The 21,023-nt window shown below is 45.1% G+C and overlaps 1 protein-coding gene across 2 annotated transcripts in view; it reads left to right on the forward strand.

Moving 5' to 3' along the window:
• Positions 1 to 21,023, forward strand: part of BRPF1 (bromodomain and PHD finger containing 1) — a 282,053-nt gene that overhangs the window by 82,782 nt on the left and 178,248 nt on the right. For both annotated transcript variants that reach the window (XM_085624272.1, XM_085624271.1), the window contains exons 4-5: positions 4,159 to 4,315; positions 16,214 to 16,312. In XM_085624272.1, the coding sequence (XP_085480398.1) occupies positions 4,159 to 4,315; positions 16,214 to 16,312 (256 nt within the window). The remainder of the gene's footprint in view (positions 1 to 4,158; positions 4,316 to 16,213; positions 16,313 to 21,023) is intronic.

Raw genomic sequence — 21,023 nt, forward strand, 5'->3', positions numbered from 1 at the left:
CTGCTGTACAGGTTCTAAGTACCAGTGTTGTTTCCCTAAAACATGCCCACAATTGATACTCCTGCCCCCCCCCCCCCCCGTTGTAAGTCCGTTGTAAGTAATACCCGAGGTATCTAGGGCCTGTAGGCCGAAGGGATTCCCTTGGGACCCCCTGTGTAGGACCATGCCACTGCCCCTGTGAGGTGAAAAAATGACCAAGTCGACATGGCACACTGAGTGTCTGCAATGCCAGCCAGCACTGCCTAAGATACAGGTAAGTCACCTCACCCCCCTAGCAGGCCTTACCAGCCCTAAGGCAGGGTGCGCTATATCCCAGGTGTGGGGATTTTTGTATGAGCACATATGCTACAATATCGGGGTTTATTCCCTAATATTGTAAGTGCTAGGGAAGTCTGAGAGAGTACATGGGCTGGGCACTTGACTACCCGAGTTCCACAGCACCATGATGGCTTCCTTAAACCCAAGAGTGTTTGGTACCAAACTCCTCCTTGTAATGAATCCACAATGATGCCAGTGTGAGATTTAGTCAAACGCACCTCAGAGGTACCCCCTGAAAACCTACTGACCCTGGTGTGGGCATTGACTGGCTTTAGGCAACCTTCCACACACACACAGACATGTTTCTGGACACCTGGGTGGAGAGTCTCTGCTCTCTGGGACAGAACCAATGCAAATCCTGGACAGAGGTGCCAAACCTCCTCCCCAGGATGAGCTAGTGCTCGAAGGGGAAGCTTCAAAGGCCTGCCACATTTGTAATGCGACCCCCCGTGTCTGCTTCCAGAAGCTGATGGCAACCCCCAGTTTCCACTTCGGGTGGGAAAACTGTCGGGAAAATTTCGAAAGGCTAGGTGGTGTACCCACTTCTGCCAACTCCCCCACTCTGGTGGAGGAGGCGAAGCTAAGCAAATTTTTCAGTCCCCTCCATCTTGAAGATGAGGGGACCCTTCCAATTAGGGCTAGGGCTATGCCTCCTCCCACAAGAGGGTGGCACACTAGTTGATGTAGTCACCTCAGGTAAGGTGCCCATTGGCCCTACCTGCTACTCCCCTAAAACGCCCCCTAAATTTAGTTGTTAGGAGGCTCTCCCAGAACTAGAAATGAGATCTGCAACAACCTAAGAAGAAAGAAGACGACCCTGCAGAGAAGATTGAAGACGACGACTGCCTTGGCCCCAGACCTAAAGGCCTGTCTCAAGCTTCAACAAACCTGAGACTTGTCTTGCAGCCAGCGAACTCTGAAACCCCTGTGAGGACTGCTGCCTTCAATAAAGACTCGATCTCCCATGAACAGCAGACCTGTCCAGAAGAAACCAACAACAAAGACTAGATCCAGACAGATCAGCGACTCGTGCTCACTCTTCACCCGACGCCCGAGTCTGAGTGGCCCAACTGCCAAGTGAAGTTTCCCCAGCGACCAGGACTCCGAATCCAGCGTTGACTGACCTCCGCTACCCCCGCAATGGCGCCTGCAGAGTGACTCTGAAGGGTCACTCCCACCGCGACCGGTCAAATAAAATTTCCGACATCTAAAGGCATCCCTGCACCTGCATCCCACAGGCTTTGGTGAGCTCGACCAGCGGTTCCCTTGTGACCCCTAACACCTTAAGTAACCCGTGCCGTCGTTGGTGTTGTGTCTGGACGCTCCGTTCGACACCTGCAGCCTGTTTCCAAAAAGAAGTAACTCCATGGGATTGCATTGGGCTCACAATGTCGATATTGAACCCTGCACCCGGCCGCCCTGTGTTGTTGGTGCTGTATGTTTGGTGGTGCTTTGTGCCCCCGTGCTTAACCTAACCCCCTAAGCTTTGCCCCTGCAACTGATCTACTTACCTGCAAGCAGTGTAGCTCCAGGCACCCCTGTCTCCTTTGGAAGGCATTGAGCCAAACTCCGATTTTGACCTCTGCACCCGGCCGCTCCTGTGCTGCTGGTGGTGCAGTTTTGGTACTTCCCGGACCGTTGCTGACTTTTGGCTCCGAAGACTGGGACTGTAAGTGCAGTACTTACCTGTTTAACCGCAATATTGTTTTCCCCATAGGATAACATTGAACTGTGCTTAAAAGTTTCTAAGTGTCGATTTTTCAAAGTAAAAAGCATTTTTTATTAAAAACGTACTTGCCTTATTACGAGGATCTTGATCCTAAAATAAAATACAAACGAAGTATACGTTTCTAAAATTGGTCTGGATCTCTTTCCTGAGTCGTGTGTCCATTATTGATCACTGTTGTGCAATAAATGTCTTACACTCCTGTGTTGGGCCTCAGGCTGCGCGCCCACACTACCACTAATAAAGAACTCTGGGTTTTACATTGAACCCTGTACACTTTTGGGGAACCCCTGGACTCTGCATGGTATTACCGCCTAGTGGCAATATCCTATACAGAGCCAGCTTCCTACAGTATCCTGCCAATCCCTTGGGTACAGGGTAAGTCCCACTTGCCTTCCCTGGAGATTTTAGGCACGCTCCATACTCTGTATTCTTCTTGCAATCCCTGCAGTGCAGGGTGCACCCCTCTGATAGTCCCTGGATCCACCTAGCACACTCTAGGTTCTCGATATCCTTTCACCAATTCCTGAGGTGCAAGCTGAGCCCCTCTGTCCGTCCCTAAAGCTACCTGGCACTCGCTAGACTCTGTATCCTTCTGCTAATCCCTGGGTTACAGGCCTCACTGGCCGTCCACGGAGCCACCTACCAGGCCCCAACACTTTATCCTGTCAATCCCTGTGGTGCAGGTTAAGCCCAGTTGATAGTCCGTGGAGTGCCCAGCATCCTTCTACCAATCCCCGCGGTGCAGGCTGAGCCCCACTGTAGTCCCTGAAACTGCCTAGCATGCTCCAGATTATGTATCCGTCTGCCAATCCCTGTGGTGCAATGTGTGCTCCGCTGGCTGTCCCTAGAGCTGTCAAGCACGCTCCAGACTCTGTATGCTTCTGGCAATCCCTGTGGTGCAGGATGTGCCCCTCTTATGGTCCCTGGAGCTCCAAGCACGCTCAATGCGCTCTATATCCTTCCACCACTCCATGCATTGCAGGCTGAGCCCCTCTGTCAGTCCTTGAAGCTGCCTAGCACGTTCCTTCTATCATTCGCCCGGTGCAGGTTGCGCCCCTCTGATGGTCCCTGGAGTGCCCAGCATGATCTAGGCTCTCTATCCTTCCACCACTCCATGCATTGCAGGCTGAGCCTCGTTTGCCATCCCTGGAGCTGGTCAGCACACTAAATGACCGTCTCATCAGTCTCAGAAAATAAACCTGGAGTGAAGAACTTCCCTCCTGCGTAGAAAGTACTTCCGGTGTTCAAGTGAGTTTACTCCTTGTTGTTTTAAATCTGTGGGTACAGTTGGGTGCCTGCTCTTCTGCAGTGCACGTCCAGGTGCGAGAAATGATACCGTGTCCAGATGTACCAAAGAGCAGGACTCCACCAATGTCACGGTTGTTGGCTTTCTCTGCTTTCTTTCCCTGTGCGGCATGTTCCCCATTGAGCAGGTCTTATGGTGCACATCAGATGTGCATAATTCAAAGTGACGATGCTGTAAGATATCAACCTTCAAGTACTATAACTTATTCCTATGGTGCTTCGATATAAATGTAATTCATTAAAGTATATCGCGGAACATTTGTTTTTAGTTTCTCAAGAATTTAGTTGTAGCTCTTGGCCTGTGCCCCTAAAATACCCACTATAAAAGATTAGTTTCAAGCTTAGTTCAATGAGTGGAGATAGTGCTTACAGTTTGTTTGCTCTACTTTTATTAATAATTCTGCAGGTCTGCACAGCATGACCGAAATCCTGGGAGTTTTCCTTTCATGGATTAATCACACATATTAATTATTTACTTAGGTTTTAAATAATTTGCCAGTCGTGGGCCAGCCTGCAAGACTGGTGTTGCTGCCACATGGAAGCAGTCCAGAGTGCTGTAAAGAAGAGTTCTTATAGCGTTAGCTTGTTCAGCATTTCATTTATGCACATTACTTTCTGTTACTGTTTCTTCCTTGCACACAGGTTTGTATTTAAGGTTTCTGTACAAAGCGAGTCAAGATTTAAATCTTGTCTTTGATTCACAAGCCATTTTCGGTATAGTTTCGAGAACTCTAGTGGCTGGAGAGGTTTATACTCACTCTTCTGGGAGCTGCTGTGGTGAATCTTTCTGTTTCTCTTCTTCCCAGGCTCAGTAAGATTACAAACCGTTTAACTATCCAGCGGAAGAGCCAGTTTATGCAGAGGCTGCACAGTTACTGGACACTGAAGAGACAGTCTCGAAATGGGGTACCTTTGTTACGACGGCTGCAAACACACCTGCAGTCCCAAAGAAACTGTGACCAGGTAGGTTGCCTGTACTGTGGCATGGCTTTTCTTCTGCTTGTATATCCGAACTAATACCAATGTTGACCCTGTTTGGAATCACCATAGAGAGGCCATACTCGCTCACAAATGATGTTCATTTGAAACCATCAGCAACGTTTTGAGAATAACACAGAAACGATCCAATGGGTCTCCATGTACTGGCGTTTCCCCTTTCGCTAACAATTAGGAATGGAATATCCTGCTTGCTTTAGCCTTTCAGCATATTTCCTTCAATTGGAAACATCTCGCAACATTATCCATACAACATTGGGGGAATACCCTTTGTCCTTTTCTCAAGCTAGATGTTGCTTTCGCTCCTCTTGCACTCCGCTTAATAAAGATTTGTTCTGGTTGCCTCTCACCACCTACTTAGACCGAACTGTTCTGAAGAACATCTCGCACTTAACTTCTGAACATTTTAAACCTCCTTAAATGATTTTATCTCTGTTATTTCTGGTTACTCGTTTTTTACCTTGTTGCATTGTGATACGTTTTGATTTAATTCACAATCGTCTTTCCTTTTTTTTATAGTATGTTTTCTAGTATGCATTTTCTTGTTTTATTTTTCTATGCCATTGTGGTAAATAAAATAAATATTACCGGACTGAATTTCATGCGGAATCTTAAATTAAAGTAAATAGCTCAAAATAACAAGAGGCAGAATCCGTGGTATAAGAGGTTTTCTAATGGGCTTTATTCCATTCAAAATGGCCGACTCGAGTCGCGGCCTTCAGGTTCCGTCACCACGAGGGTTCAGGAAGTGAAGTACAATAATTCATTAACAGACATGTATTTTTATAATAAGTGCATTACAATGAAACGAATGTAGAAGGCGTAACATTTGATAAGAAAAGTGACAAAACAGTGACATAATCGAAACTAGGCGTAATAAGGAATAAAAGAAACATGATTGGTTAGAATTATCAGACATAGGTGGATCTATAAGATAATACTTGGCATAGATGCGCGCGCGGCAGCATGACGTGTAATTGACGTGCAACTAGGGGGTGAAGGGGACTTGACATTTAGCTCTACATGTGGAGACGAGAAGTCTGGGGTCAAGTCAACCTAATCCCAAATCGTATCTAACATCCTATGTTTAAAGAACTATGTTATCCACAAGGAAGAACTCTCGGACAGAATCTATTCTATACTGACTGTGTGCGTGTACAAGCGTCTAAGTGTCTATATGAGATGCGAGGGGCAGAAAACTTTCCATGGCAACAGGGCTATGAATCACTTGCAGGAGGACGGAAAGGCTGAGTCCTTTGCTTGTGAGCTAAAGGAAATGTTTACCTAAATCACTGGACAGGAATGCATCGGCTGAAGAGTAAAATAGATAATTCGAAGGTGAAATACAACTTCTTGGCAGACAGGCGAAAACTGGCCGAGGCAGTCACCGTTAGCTGCACAGGGAGTAGGACAAAGTTCATGGATACAGATGCGAGCTCAAGCTGAAGCTGTCAGAGACAGAGAGCAGGGAAAGGCTTTGAGGACAGAATCGGGCCTACTTGCCTGAACTGTAAAAATGGAGTAACTTAGCCATATAAAGTCGGTGGCCTTTCATACTTAGGAATCGAATATCCAACCCTGTGATGGCGGATCTGACAGAGAACATGTCAACGGTAGACACACATATGTTTGCGTCTTAGAAACTGGAACTGGAGGGAACATACATGTACTTGTAACATGCATATAGAACCGTTGGGGTCCAAGATAGGGGACATAACTGATCAGGAAAATCCACATTTCCACATTCCCTCCTTGTCCCCTTCTTGCCCTTCACGAGACATCAATCTTCATCATTCCATTGATTTGCTCATGGAGCATCATTTCTTCTTCCTTCTTCTTCCGGTATTTTGAACGAAAACCTTGATGTGGAATACACGATGTGGCACACAGACCACAAATCGCTGGTCCACATTGTAGGCATAAACAACAACTGAAGAGCATAAGAAGGCCAATACCTAGGAAGGATAGAACTCTCCATCCCCAGGCTGATATCACACTCCAAAACCACCCGGACCACGTCCAAGTGCCTGGATTCTCGTGTATCTGGCTTACAATCTTATGAAGGCGTGTTATAGCTTTATATACAGATGGCGAATTTTCTGGTATGAATATGCAGCAGCTGGATCCGATGACCCTGCAAGCTCCGCCCCTATCGGCCAGGATGACGTCAAGGACAAGACGATTCTGGAGAACAACAATTCTCATCACTGATTGTTCCTCTGTCAGATTGCCTAGGGCGGCTATAGTCTCGTTTACTACAGCTTCAAGAGTCTTGGTGAGTCTGCGTATCAGCTTACCATTTGATATTGTACCTATATAGGGAAAGATACCTTTATTGAAATCTACATACTTGTCCCATGCTGTTTCAGTATAATCGACAACTGAGAGATCTCTTTGCTCTCTATTGTGTACTAAATGAACATTTCGATAATAATCAGGGGGAGCTAGGAAAACAGGTGGCAAAAGGAATGCTATGTAACAGGTACCATCCCAATCTAGAGGCAGACGCATATATGCCATCTGACCACATATAAAGTAAGAATGGCGAGAAGCTCTAAATGAAGATTTACCTTGATCACTATATTCTACTGTAGTAACGCATTGGCTATGGCCCATGTGTATGGAACCAACTTTTCTTACACATAATTCACCCTTAACTGGAAATACTGACATAGTGGGCAGAATTAGTTCAACTTCGGATTTGACATTCAAAATCATAAGATTAGGCGTAAAATTACCTAATTTATACACTTCATTTTCTAAATCAGTTCCTGTTCTACTGGGGTAACCCTCCTTATTAGGGTGACAGACTTTGAATAAAACTAAATTCAGATTTCCCCATATCCAATGTTGTTGATAAACTGCTGTGTCTGGGTCTATGGAATTTAATAAACTAAACCATGCTCCACAGGAGCCATTGTGTGTGAACGGATGTGGAAAGAAAGGCAGAACTCCTTTGTTATTCTGATAGGGAGGGAGTCGGCCACACACCCAACAATTGGTCGCATTACTAGTCTGATGGGAATGATGTAACATACTAATGAAGGTGTTATTGCGCAGCGCAAGTCTATAGGACAACTCATGTGGCGGTAGGTCACTAAAAGAGTGTTCATCAGTTATATTGAAAACACGTTTAGAATCAGGATAATACATATGCAACAATATACTTGCAGTAACTATTAAAAAACTCAAGAAAAACAAAATTAATAAAGTCACAATACAGTGGCTACGCAGTGATTTACAATACGCCTGTCGTTTCAACATTTCTCGGGTATTTTCTCTACTCAGGTCCAAGGGATACATGTCGGAGACAATTCAACCGCTTCACCTTGGAGAGGACTTAAACAATCAAATTGCTCGACGGTTTGGGCCTAAGCTTTAATTTATAGCACTGAGAGTCATTCTTTTCAACAAAAGGAAGTTTTGAATCAGTCTGTGAGGGAGTGCAGGGCACAGTGTCTATATCTGAAGGTAGTCCATGGAATTTTTTGACGTGACTTGAATGAATCCACCCTTTACGTCCCTCGATCTTCACGGCTGTTCTTGTGGTCAACAGGACCAACTTCGGTGCTTTCCACCTGGGCTCCAATTGACTTTTCCTGTCGAAATTTCTCACAAAGACAAGATTACCCGGAACAATGTCATGGGGTTTCGCCTCAGTGTTGTCGGGAAAGGCTGCAGCTACCTGTGAACGAGAAGATTGTAGTGCAGACATCAAGGAAGCCAAGTAATCTGTCAGCATGTTACAGTCAATGTCAGTTATTTTGCGTGGTATAGGCGTCCCCCACATATTCGGTGGTCTACCAAAGATCACCTCATACGGGGATAGCCCTGTTCTAGAGTGTGCTACCATTCTCATATAAAAGAGTGCAACTGGTAATGCTACTATCCAGTCGACACCTTTCTCTCTACATATTTTGGACAGTCTGATTTTCAGTGTCTGGTTATGTCTTTCTACGAGACCTGCTGCCTCGGGGTGTCGGACACAGTGGAATTTCCACTGATATCCCAACAAGAGTGAGACATGTTTCATTAATTCGGATGAGAAAGGCTGACCGTTATCTGAATATACAACACGTGGTAAACCGTACCGTGGGAAGAATTCTCGAACTAGCTGCTTGGCAGTAGTCGGGGCAGTGTAATCTGATACGGGATACGCCTCTGTCCAACGGGAGAGAGCGCAGACAACTACGAGGACATATTTGAATCCTCGACAACGTTCCATCTGAATATAATCCATCTGGAGGACTTCAAAAGGATGGTCAGGAGGCTGAAATCCACCCTGCTCTACGGGAACACTCTTTCCTGGATTAAACTGACAACATATCATACAGGTACGAACTTTTTGTTTAGCTGCTGCTCGTAAATGTTTGTTGAACCAAATGTGCTGAATGCTGTCTAGCATAGCCTTCTCTCCTAAATGTGCTGGACTGTGAACTGTAGCTATAATGGCTTGAACCATGGAATCAGGGAGAAACCATACAGATTTCTCCTTTGTCATCCACCCTTGATCTGTCTGGATCCCTCCTAGTTCAGTCCACTTCTTTATTTCTTCTGCTGTGGCATGTGTCTGTATGTCAATTACATCAAGTGCGGGATCCTTAATTGTCATACACTGTGTTGGTGTCTGAACTATTGGCTTTGTCATGTCTAATGTGTGATTCTGAGCAGTCTGTTTAGCTGTTCTGTCAGCTAAATCATTGCCTTGAGAAATGGTATCAGTAACCTTCGTGTGTGCTTTACATTTCATAATCGATATAGCAGTGGGTAGATGTATTGCGTCTAACAAAGCATGAATGAGGGGTCCGTGCTGAATGTGGGCACCATGGGACGTTAAATAACCTCTCTCTCGCCACAGCACGCCGAAGTCGTGTACAACTCCGAATGCATAACGTGAGTCAGTGTATACATTAACTTTCTTATTTGTGGCTTGAATACAGGCTTGCGTTAGAGCAATGAGTTCTGCTGCTTGGGCTGACAAAGTATCTATACAATTTGTTTCAATAACTTCAGTGTCTGTTGTGACTGCATACGCGGCCACTAAATCTCCTGTACTTGCTCTCATGCATGATCCGTCTACATACAACGTCAGGTCTGGATCTAACAATGGAACGTCTGTCAAGTCTTGTCTAGGTTTCGTCTTTATTTCAATGATTTTAACACAATCATGAGCTAGTGGGTCTGTTCCAATTACAGGTAATAGTGTAGCAGGATTCAATGTATTACACCGTCGGATCTCTATGTGTGGTTGAAACAATGTCAGTTCATAACCGGTAAGTCTTGCTATGGTCAAGTGTTGTGTTTGTGTTCGGTTCACAAGAACCTCTACTGCATGTGGTACTTGAACTGTCAATGGGTGTCCTAATACTATGGCATCGCTTTGTCTGATTGCTAAAGCTGTCGCTGCCACTGATTTCAGGCATGCAGGCAAAGCCTGAGCTACGGGATCTAATGTACTGGAAAAATAAGCACATGGCTTGCATGATCCTGCTTGATCCTGAGTGAGTACTGACAAGGCAGTACCTTCGCGTTCTGTAACAAAGAGTGTAAAATGTTTGCTATAACATGGCGTTGCTAAAACAGGTGCTTGACATAAAGCTTCCTTTAGGCTTTCAAAAGCTTGTGTATGTTCCTGAGTCCAAGGGAGAACAGTCGATGTGGCTGCCTCCTGTGTGGTTAACTGAATAAGTGGTTTTGCTAGAAATGCGTACTGAGGGATCCACTGCCTACAATATGAAGTGAGGCCTATGAAAGCTCGCACCTCCTTTTGTGTCTGGGGTATTGACATGTTAGCAATTAACTGAATGCGATCTGGTGTAAGCTGCCTTCCCTCCTTGGACAGCGAGTGACCAAGATAAATAACTCGCTGAACACAGAATTGCAGCTTAGAAGGGGACACCTTGTGCCCCTTGTCGGCTAGGAAATGTAAAACTGTCAGAGAAGCTTTTTCACATTCTGACTCGCTTCTTGCGGTGATCAGCAGATCATCGACATATTGAAGCAGTGCAGTATTGACTGGCATGTGGATACTGTCAAGTTCTCTTTTCAGTGCTTGGCTGTAGATGCTGGGGCTTTCTGTAAATCCTTGGGGAGCGCGTGAGAATTTAAAGCTGCGCCCATTTAAACTGAATCCGAACAAGTATTGGCTTTCCGGATCTATTGGGACGCTGAAAAAGGCATTCTTGAGATCGATTACAGTAAAGAATGTTGCTTCGGAATCAATTGCTGTCAACAATGATGATATATCAGGGACCACAGGGAATTGTGGTACAATACACTTGTTTAGTTCACGCAAATCAATAACCAATCGGTATACTGGCGGAGCAGTAGGATCAGTTCGTTTAAGAATCGGAATTATCGGTGAATTACATACATTGGAGTCTGTTTCTACAACTACTCCCTGGGCAATTAGCTCATCAATGATTTTCAACAAAGCCACTACAGCATCATGCGGTAACTTGTATTGTCGCATTCGTGGTAGTACCACTCCTGCTTTCAATGTAACTCGATAGGGTGTAATGTTCATGCAGCCAACATCCGTAGGGCCTTGTGCCCATAGATGTACTGGTAAAGTCTGTAGTCGGGGATCCATGTCTCTAGACACATAGTGACCTTTAAAATCACGTAAAAACAACCTTACTCCTTCCGGAGAACAACATATTATGGCTCCTAGTGCTTTCAGAGTCTTAATTCCTAACAGATTTTCTGGGCATGATTTAGTAAGCAATAAATCTGTAGTTCGTGTCAAAGGTCCTAACGTAAGTGGTAGAGGCTGTGATACTTCATTAACAATAGGTTTTCCTGAAAAACCAAGGGAAACATTTTGAGAGCCTGAGAGGGGTGCCCCTGGAACTTCACTACGTTTTATGGTTGTTCGACTTGCCCCTGTATCGAGTAAGAATTTTCTATCTTGACCTAATAATTCACTATGTACATAAGGTCCTTCTTGATCTACAGGAATCTCGATAAGCGGTAAGTCGACTTCCCTCTCTAGGCTGGTTCATGCGTAGCGCTGATTCTCAGGGTATTCATACTGTGCAGTCTGATACATTTGTCGTGTTGTGGTTTGTGTGGCAGTAGCAGGCAACGGTGGTGCAGCTGGCACAAACTGTATGGGTTGCTGTGAGGCTGGCATAGACTGTTGCTGAACTGGCATGGACTGTCCATGCTGCATAGCTCCTTGTTCATTCTGATCTTGTCTAACTAATCGTGGTCTCTCTTTTGCAATACCTGTAGCTATATTACGTTTCAGGACTTGACAATCATGTACATAATGGCCTAGTTGTTTACAGTAATTGCAGGTTCCTTTTACAGGAACTGCAGAATCACCAGAATGTGTCACACCCTTTTTGTGACCATCTGCTGGTACTGTCTGAGAAACTAGCATTTTCATTTTTGTATCCTTCATGCGTCTATGCTCGTGTTCTTGTTCATCCCTAATTCTATTGTGATGATACTGTAACATTTGTAGCATTTGCGACGGAGTGTTACTTTGCCAGGTACTCTCGAATTTCAATATTCTATTCTTCACTGGAGGCAATGCATTTTCCACCAATTTTGTCACAAATAAATGTGGATATGAGTCACTACTTGCTTTTATACCACTATTTATACCAAAACATTTTTCAAATCGAGCATAATAATCGCTTGTGTCTTCATCTTGCTTTTGTTTGCAGGCTGTGATTGCACCCCAATCTTCCTTTTTTGTAGTTAATAAACGTGGCAGTACCTGTACTAGTAAACCTGGTAACAGTTTAACTTTATCCCCGAGCCCTGAACCTGCAGCTCGGCTCCTTTCTTCCTCTGCCTACATAAGCTATGGTCTCTGACTGTCTTGCGGAATTCCCTGATTCGGACACTTCATCTTGCTCAAACTCGTCTGTTCCCAATCTCTCTTCATGAATACGCTCTATTTCTTTACGTATTTTTCGGCACATGGCTATTATACAATTTTGCTTATCGTGTCTCCCTTCTGATATATTCTGACTCCATCTTGTAAGAATAAGCATTGCATTCGGGTCTACCCCCGGACGATCTTGATTTCTGATTACACAGTTTATGAGGAAACGCAACAGTTCCCCCTGTATCTCTACTTTCTGGAATTCCATAGCTCTGTTAATACATCCTGGATCTCGTCCTGTTTGAACAAAATGATATATGTTATCTAGATGCGTAGTCATCCCTGGTAACCTTGCTAAATATTCTGCGGCTCGCCTGATACGTAATGATGCCAGGACCATTTCGTCCTCTTTACCAACCACTGGGTCATATCTACAATTTACAAGGAGTTCTTTAAGCGTACGTTCACTTACGAATTTAGGTGTACGTGAATGCGCTGATTCTTGAAAGACAAGTTTATTTATTCTAGGTGGTGTAAAAGTACTGCTAGCACCTCCCGTGGCCCTATCTGGGGCGTCGGGTGTGAATGGGTTCGTTGAACGTGACACAGCAACTATGGGTGTCGATACCTCTGTAGAGTCGACTGCGGAGACAGATGCGGAAACAGATGTGCTTGCCGAAGCTTGTATCGGGACTTGCTGTTGCACGGGGACAGATACCTGATCCTGACGTTGGACCCCTCCGCCAGACGGTCTATGTGGTGTGGCGTTAGCATACTCGGGAGCTGCATCGTCTAGATATGAGGAAAGAAAAACATCTTCTGCGGTTCTGGGATGCCCCTTTGGATGTACCTTAATTGGAAATAATGGGGGTGGCAAGTCTTTTGGTATCTCTGGAGCAGCCTTAGGTAGTCCTTCGGCTAGAAGGGGATACATACCATTCATAAGAGCATTTCTTTGTCTATTCACTTGTTCTGATTTCACTCGGATACCTTCCTCAATTAATAGATTTTCTTGAACTTTATTTGAACTTTCTTTACTCCTCTCTTCTTGTCTACGTGCTTTTTCTGTTCGTCTATGAGATTCTTTACGCCATAACTCAACAGCGTCTTTCTGTGACTGTCTGACCTTTCTTTTCCATAACTCTTCCTCCACTTTCATGATGCACTCTGCATCCCAGGTTCCCGCTATGGGCCACCTTTGACTTTCCGGTAATCCTTTGGTATAATCTACCCATAGATCAAGAAACAATATGGCATCTAAGCCATGTTTATGGTACATGAAATGCCCTGGAGTATCCCTAGGAGGAATAGGAACTGCTTCTTCAAGCACCCCTTTTCTGGTAGTAATCTGTCTTAACTTCGAGAAGAGCGGCATATTTACAACTGATCTGATACTTACTCTTGAACTTGCTTAATACGAGAAACACAATAATGAACAGTGAACAATGAACAGTCATTCATACCACAATATGCAAGACATTTCTGAATACTTTAAACTTTAAACATTAAACATTATAACAATGGTCGACAATGATGACAGTCTGCCTAACTAATCACCACGCTGAATTCTTGACAATAACTGAATACTTCGGAATACTTGATATACTGATAAACAGTACATATACACTGCTAAACAGTGCAGACCGGATTTGTGTACCCAAATCCGTCTTGACCGGCACAACCTATGTGCGCGTCAACACGCCTCCCCGGCGATGGTACTCACCGAGTAGCTCCTTGAAACGGAAGGCCTCAGAGAATGGACAGGACTCGATAACTGCGGACATCGGACCCTCTGGACGTCGGGATTTCGGAAAACCTGGTGGGCCTCTGTATACCTCGGATCTTGCTCTCTCAGCTAGGCTCTGGTCGGGATACTTCGCACTTCTCACCGCCTCGTCTGGGTTGATCGCAGCCTCAGTCGCCCCCGCTTGACCGGAGGGAGCTTACAGGAAATCCTGCTGGTACGCGTTTTATGGTCCGTCCAGCTGTGGCAGGAGACCGGGCCTGCAACGCACCGCCGGCGCGTGAGATGAGAAAGTGTCCCTGTTCGGGCGCCATTATGTGGTAAATAAAATAAATATTACCGGACTGAATTTCATGCGGAATCTTAAATTAAAGTAAATAGCTCAAAATAACAAGAGGCAGAATCCGTGGTATAAGAGGTTTTCTAATGGGCTTTATTCCATTCAAAATGGCCGACTCGAGTCGCGGCCTTCAGGTTCCGTCACCACGAGGGTTCAGGAAGTGAAGTACAATAATTCATTAACAGACATGTATTTTTATAATAAGTGCATTACAATGAAACGAATGTAGAAGGCGTAACATTTGATAAGAAAAGTGACAAAACAGTGACATAATCGAAACTAGGCGTAATAAGGAATAAAAGAAACATGATTGGTTAGAATTATCAGACATAGGTGGATCTATAAGATAATACTTGGCATAGATGCGCGCGCGGCAGCATGACGTGTAATTGACGTGCAACTAGGGGGTGAAGGGGACTTGACATTTAGCTCTACATGTGGAGACGAGAAGTCTGGGGTCAAGTCAACCTAATCCCAAATCGTATCTAACATCCTATGTTTAAAGAACTATGTTATCCACAAGGAAGAACTCTCGGACAGAATCTATTCTATACTGACTGTGTGCGTGTACAAGCGTCTAAGTGTCTATATGAGATGCGAGGGGCAGAAAACTTTCCATGGCAACAGGGCTATGAATCACTTGCAGGAGGACGGAAAGGCTGAGTCCTTTGCTTGTGAGCTAAAGGAAATGTTTACCTAAATCACTGGACAGGAATGCATCGGCTGAAGAGTAAAATAGATAATTCGAAGGTGAAATACAACTTCTTGGCAGACAGGCGAAAACTGGCCGAGGCAGTCACCGTTAGCTGCACAGGGAGTAGGACAAAGTTCATGGATACAGATGCGAGCTCAAGCTGAAGCTGTCAGAGACAGAGAGCAGGGAAAGGCTTTGAGGACAGAATCGGGCCTACTTGCCTGAACTGTAAAAATGGAGTAACTTAGCCATATAAAGTCGGTGGCCTTTCATACTTAGGAATCGAATATCCAACCCTGTGATGGCGGATCTGACAGAGAACATGTCAACGGTAGACACACATATGTTTGCGTCTTAGAAACTGGAACTGGAGGGAACATACATGTACTTGTAACATGCATATAGAACCGTTGGGGTCCAAGATAGGGGACATAACTGATCAGGAAAATCCACATTTCCACACCATACTGCTGATATTTTCTCTCCCTTGTCCCTCCATCCCCCTTTTTGTTTTATATATACAACCCCGAAAAGTGCTTTTACTCTTCCTTTTCAGATATCAGCTTCTTTGCTTGTTTTACTATTATCTTGTTTTCCTTATCTGTTGCTGATCGGTTTGTTGATTATTAAATGCTAATAAAGCCTTTTAAACACAAAAAAGGAATGGAATATCCAAGCAAAGTAGATGGCTATAACTGACAAACGCCAGGATCACCCTTCTAATTCCATACTTGATAGACATAAAAAAAAAAAGATCGCTGTCATAGCGTTGCTTTATCTAAAATAAGTGACCTCTGCTTCGCCACTTCCCCCAAATCCAGAAAATCTCAATGTAGAGAAAAGCAAATGTACAAAAGAAGTTTGTACTGTCTTCTGCGATTTGTAGAACATACAAGGATGGGGTCCTATCTTGAGATCCTTTCAGGGTAACCGCCTCAACGTTTTTTATGATGAGGAGAGCAGCTGCTGTAGTGTACTTTAATGTAAACGAAGGCAGTAGTGAAGTCCTCCTCAGGATACAAATAGGCATTTAGCGCAGTCTCTCGACTATTTGCTGCCTAAATAGTATCTATATTCTTACTTAAAACATGAAGGATCAGGGCCCAAGCTTGCACCGAGGGTTGATCTATCCCATATATTTAAATGTTGGACACCCTCATTATGTCTTGTTCTTTTCCACTGTCATAGTGCATGCAAAGAAGTAAGATCTCTGTTTGGGTCAAATATTATTGGACTTGTTTCTACAGGAGATGAAGTGGCTGATTCCCGGAGCAGACGACGAGGATGATCTTCTTTGGGGAACAAATGCCAAAGCCAATGAAGACACGTCTGATCCTAGCAAAGAGGTAAATCCTCACAGACTTCATTTCCTTGTACAGGCAAAGGCTGTGATTACCTGTTTTCTACTTGTAGGGAATGTTTTTGGAGGCACAAGTACTTTGATACATAATGTTGGCATGAGTTATTATCGGTGTGTAGTTGAGCAGAGCTTATTTTGAAATGTGAGGTATGATTCAAAACTAAAGAACAGAATGTTTACTGTTCAGATGTTGTAGAGTTCCATGTGAGTTTTACAGATGTACTGGCAGGATTCTTGTGTCTGGTGTCATCAAGAAAGTAACTGTGATCTGCACATTGCTGCTGTAGTCTTTTTTCAGTGTTTTGGTGATGAATCTGTTCTGCATGAGAATACCATCCCAGTGGTTTTATGTAATCCCATAGCGGAATGGACTAGAAATTGTTGTGAGCTTGACACTTGCTAGTATAAAGGGTAGACCTCGCAAATTAAATATTTTGAATATGAGGGCCCAGCAGCAGACATTTGCCATGGGACCGCTTCTTTCTTTGTAATGCCACTTCATGCGCTTTTTCTTTTTTCTTTCAATTTACCACTCCAAGATGGTGAACACCATAAAAATATACAGTCAACCTACTGGAAGTGCCCAATTACCTCTGCATCACAGGAGGATGAGTGAGAGGGATGGAAAGGCGTTTCCACAGCTTGGCTTCTCCAGTGCTCACTGGGACCTCTATTTTCTGATTGCTCCATTCATGGTTCTTGCTCAAGTGTGACGTCCAGTATCTTACTCTTGAAAATGTTTTCCTGGTGGCAATAATTTTATTCGCATCATTTTGTGAGTTACAAGTCTTATTGGCGATTAAGACATAGACTTTTCCACAGACAAATGACGTTGAGGGTAAAGCAGTCATTCCCTCCCAATGACCGTCACAGAACTCCATCTTAGCAATGTAGGAAGCTGGCTCTTTATATAGTGGACCAAAAAGAGGTACACGGTGTAAAGAGTCCTGGCAAACCCCATAGGAATTACAGAGGCACAAATGACACCCCAAATGCTCTCTCTTATGGTAGTATGGCCGAGCAGTTCAGCAAATCAGAGGGCAGTGCTAAGCATTTATTGCACACACAAAGGCAGTAAATGAGAGAATTTCATTTGAACGTAGATACAAAGCTCATCGGAATTGGGTAAGTACCTTTGGAGTTATTAATTTTTACAGTTTTCAAAAGTTAACACACTGCAGTTTTTGGGAGCAATAATGCTGTCCTATGGGAGAAAAACGTTTTCTACATTCAGGCACTTAACAGCGACTGACAGCACTGTTCTTCAGGCTTTAAGGTGAGTATCGGGAAAGGTCCATGGCCACACCAACAGGTCACCTCGGGAGGCTCTGTGGCGTCCGGATGCAAAGGTGCGTTACGGAAACGGGTGCCCGATTCACTTTATTGGGGAATGGTTTGGTTGGAAGAGGCTTGGACTGGGGTACCAATCTGGGAGAACCACGGGGTTTTGACCCTTGAGATGCTTGGGAAAGGGGGGGGGGGGCACTGTTGGTCCACTACTCCTCGGGCTGTTGGGCATGGGTGCAGTGGTGTCTTTTGGCATCTGCTTCTGTGCTGGAGTCATTCGCCGTTAGAGGGAGCCTGCAGAAAGAGGCTGCAGACGGCAAATGGAAGTCCAGTCTGGGTAAACCCAAGGGTGGGCTTACCTCTTGAGGTTCTGGGGAGCCCATTGGCACCGTCACCTTATTGAACTCGGTCTGTGGAGCGCGGGTGCAGAGGTACTTTGAGGCGTCGGGTGGCGACAGCCGAAGTCTAACTTCTTTGTCTTTGTTCTGCAGAAAAGGTATAAACAGGATAGCTGGCCCTCTCTTGGTGTGGTTCTCGCTGTCCCTAAAGTCCTTCGACGTGCAGGTGGTTTTCCTCAGCGTTAGTGTCTGGCCTGGTTACAACAAGCCTTGGTTGCTGCAAGAGGTCCAGTACCCCAGGTATTAGTGTTGTGCAGCTCCGGTCGATACTGGCGTCGCCACCCTTAGACCGTACCTCTTTCTGGGCAGCTGCTGCGTCGGTAGTCCCCGTAGGCCACAGGTCGGTGTACTGGGTGTTGCTTCTTTGGTGCCTGTGGCTGCAGGGGTGTAGCTCCTCTACTCCAAGGGAGTTTCTTTAACAATTGTCAAAGCACTGGCAGCCCTCCAGGTTTCTTGGAGTCTGCACAGTGGCAGGACGAGTTGGTTGCTCCACGAGGGTTAGATGCAGCTGGCAGGGTTAGTGCCAAGTCAGTGGTGCTCCTTGGTACTTGGGTTAGTAGTCTTCTTTGTCACCTCCTTCTTTTGTGCAAGTCAAAATCTGAAGCCCTGGTATCAAGGGGTCCCCCAAGTACTCAATTTAGGGGTGTTGAGAGGAGTGATGGGAAGTCGCCAATGGGCTACTTACTCCTGGGGTCATTACATCCCCCTTGATGACCACTTCCTTTGGGGTGTAGGCATCACCCTGTCCCAGAGTTCCTAATTCCACCACACACAAAATGGTGGAATTCCTAAGTTTGTGATCCTAGAGGAGTGTCCAGCCTGGCAGTGCAGCATACCTCCTGCATAGCTAATGTTCCCATCTGTCCTGGTGCGAGATGTGCCCAGGGCAGGGAGTGGCATCTCCCTGTTTGGAGAAGCCCTGGGTCTCATAACAAAGGCAGCATAGGCCTTTCAAGTCTCCTGCCTTGATATGCAGACTTGCCAGACTTCCTAGAAGTGGAGGTGATTACACATCTCTCCAGAGCAGGCATTGTTTGTCTTCCGAGAGCATTGTTCTCCCCTCCTAGTGGGTCAGGCACTTGTGGTGGTGCAGGCTGGACTGCACCAGTCAGCCAGCACACTCAAAGGCCAGTAGGGTTCAGGGGGTACCTCTAAGGTACCCTAGGTGCATTTATTAATAAATCCATCCCTGGAATCAGTGTGAGTTTATTAATACGAGGTGTTTGATACCAGACACCACAGGTTTCACTGAAGCCACTATGTAGCTTGGAAACTCGTTCTGACCAGTGCCCAGTACGTACCTTAAGAATGCTTCCCTGTTCCCTTGTACTATCAGTAGTTGAACTGACTAGCACAGGGGCATATCTGCTCATGAAGATGTGTCCTCATGTAATATAATGCACTCTGCCTTGGGTGACTATTACTGTAAATATTACATGCAGTGTTAGGGGACATGGCACACATTGCCATGTCGTGTTTTCACATTTAAGAGAACCTTGTCACGCAGCCTGCAGTGCTGGGTCCCCTAGAGTGGCAGAAGATACACTGCAGCTCTTAGGCACTCTTTAGTACCTATTCCCTAGGTACCAGAAATACCACTTACTGGGGGCTTACAGAGGTTATAAAGGCCTGGTCAATTGGGGATCAGTTGACCAGTTGTCTTATTTTGGGCAAAACACTGGGACTGTGGACGTGGTTAGCAGGAATCAAATACTAGGCAAAAAGTGTGTTTGTGTGGGGGACGACTGCAACAAAAACCCAGTTTCCTACACACCAGTCAAATGAATTGCATACTTTTTATGCCACCATCTGAACTGGAGGAGAGTTTGCACAAGTTAAACCAGAAAAGGGACTTGAGAAGTTCAAGCTAGATAGACTGTTTTTTTCATTTGTGAATACGCAAACAAGGGAATCACTACCTCTCCCCGTCTGGACCTCAGACCCCCGCCAAGCCTCAACCAATGACACTGCTGCAGTCTGAGCCCCCTAACCTGCCCAAAAACCTGTCTTTAGCACGCCCTCTTACCCTGCCTCAACCAATGACACTGCTGAAGTCTGAACTCCCATCCTATCTTGCAACAGCACCCTAGCACACCCTCTTAAACTGCTCTCCAGCTCCGCTCCACCCGCCCTTCGAGCCCCCCCCATCTTCCTTGGAGATTTCAACCTCCATAGGAACGATCTGAATGGCACTATAGTTAACAGCTTTAAATCCTTCCTTGCTCATCTCATCCTGATACAATTCTGAGAGAGCCCTACACATGACATGGGAGCGACCTTAGATCTGATCATAGCCAAAGCTAACTATTCAATTGGAATATATCCTCCTGTGTGGCTGGTCTGACCGCCATTGCATCACATTCTTCATTTTGGAATCCGTAAGAACAAATTCTGCTCAATTAACGAAACCCAAAATGTGGAAAACAAGCATGAATAACATTCACCTCAATAAACTGACATCCCTCAGAAATAACCTCCTCCTGCTCCATGAGCACTACACCTGCTCCATGAAGAACATTCTAGACTTGTTCGCATCCTTACAGCTAAAAAGACTGTCCTCCAAAGACTCCAAACCATGGTACACTGGTAGCTTTAATGCCGAAAGACATAACTTGAGACTAGCAGAATGAAAGTGGAGATCCTCACCCTATCTTGAGCACCTCAAACATTTGAGATAATTGAGGAATTCATATTACAAAAGCATTAGACCCTCTAAAGCAAACTTCTTTAGAAACCGACCCCAAAAAATATTTGCACTCATTAAACTTCAGTCAACTTGCGTACCCAACCCTTCCCCAGTTGGATCGAATCCACTACCAAACTGCGGAAAATTTGCCGCCTCCTTCCTGGAGAAGACGGAAAATGAGATCTGATTTGCTAAGGGCACTGGAGCACTGTCATCTCTCACCTCACTCCAGCCTATACCCTTTCCGGATTTGTGTACCTTTTGGTCTACTGGAGCACTTCCTCAAATACATCGCTTTGTGTATCTCTTTTATAACCTTCGTGGAA

Source organism: Triturus cristatus, chromosome 9, assembly GCF_964204655.1.
Source record: "Triturus cristatus chromosome 9, aTriCri1.1, whole genome shotgun sequence".
NCBI lineage: Eukaryota > Metazoa > Chordata > Amphibia > Caudata > Salamandridae > Triturus > Triturus cristatus.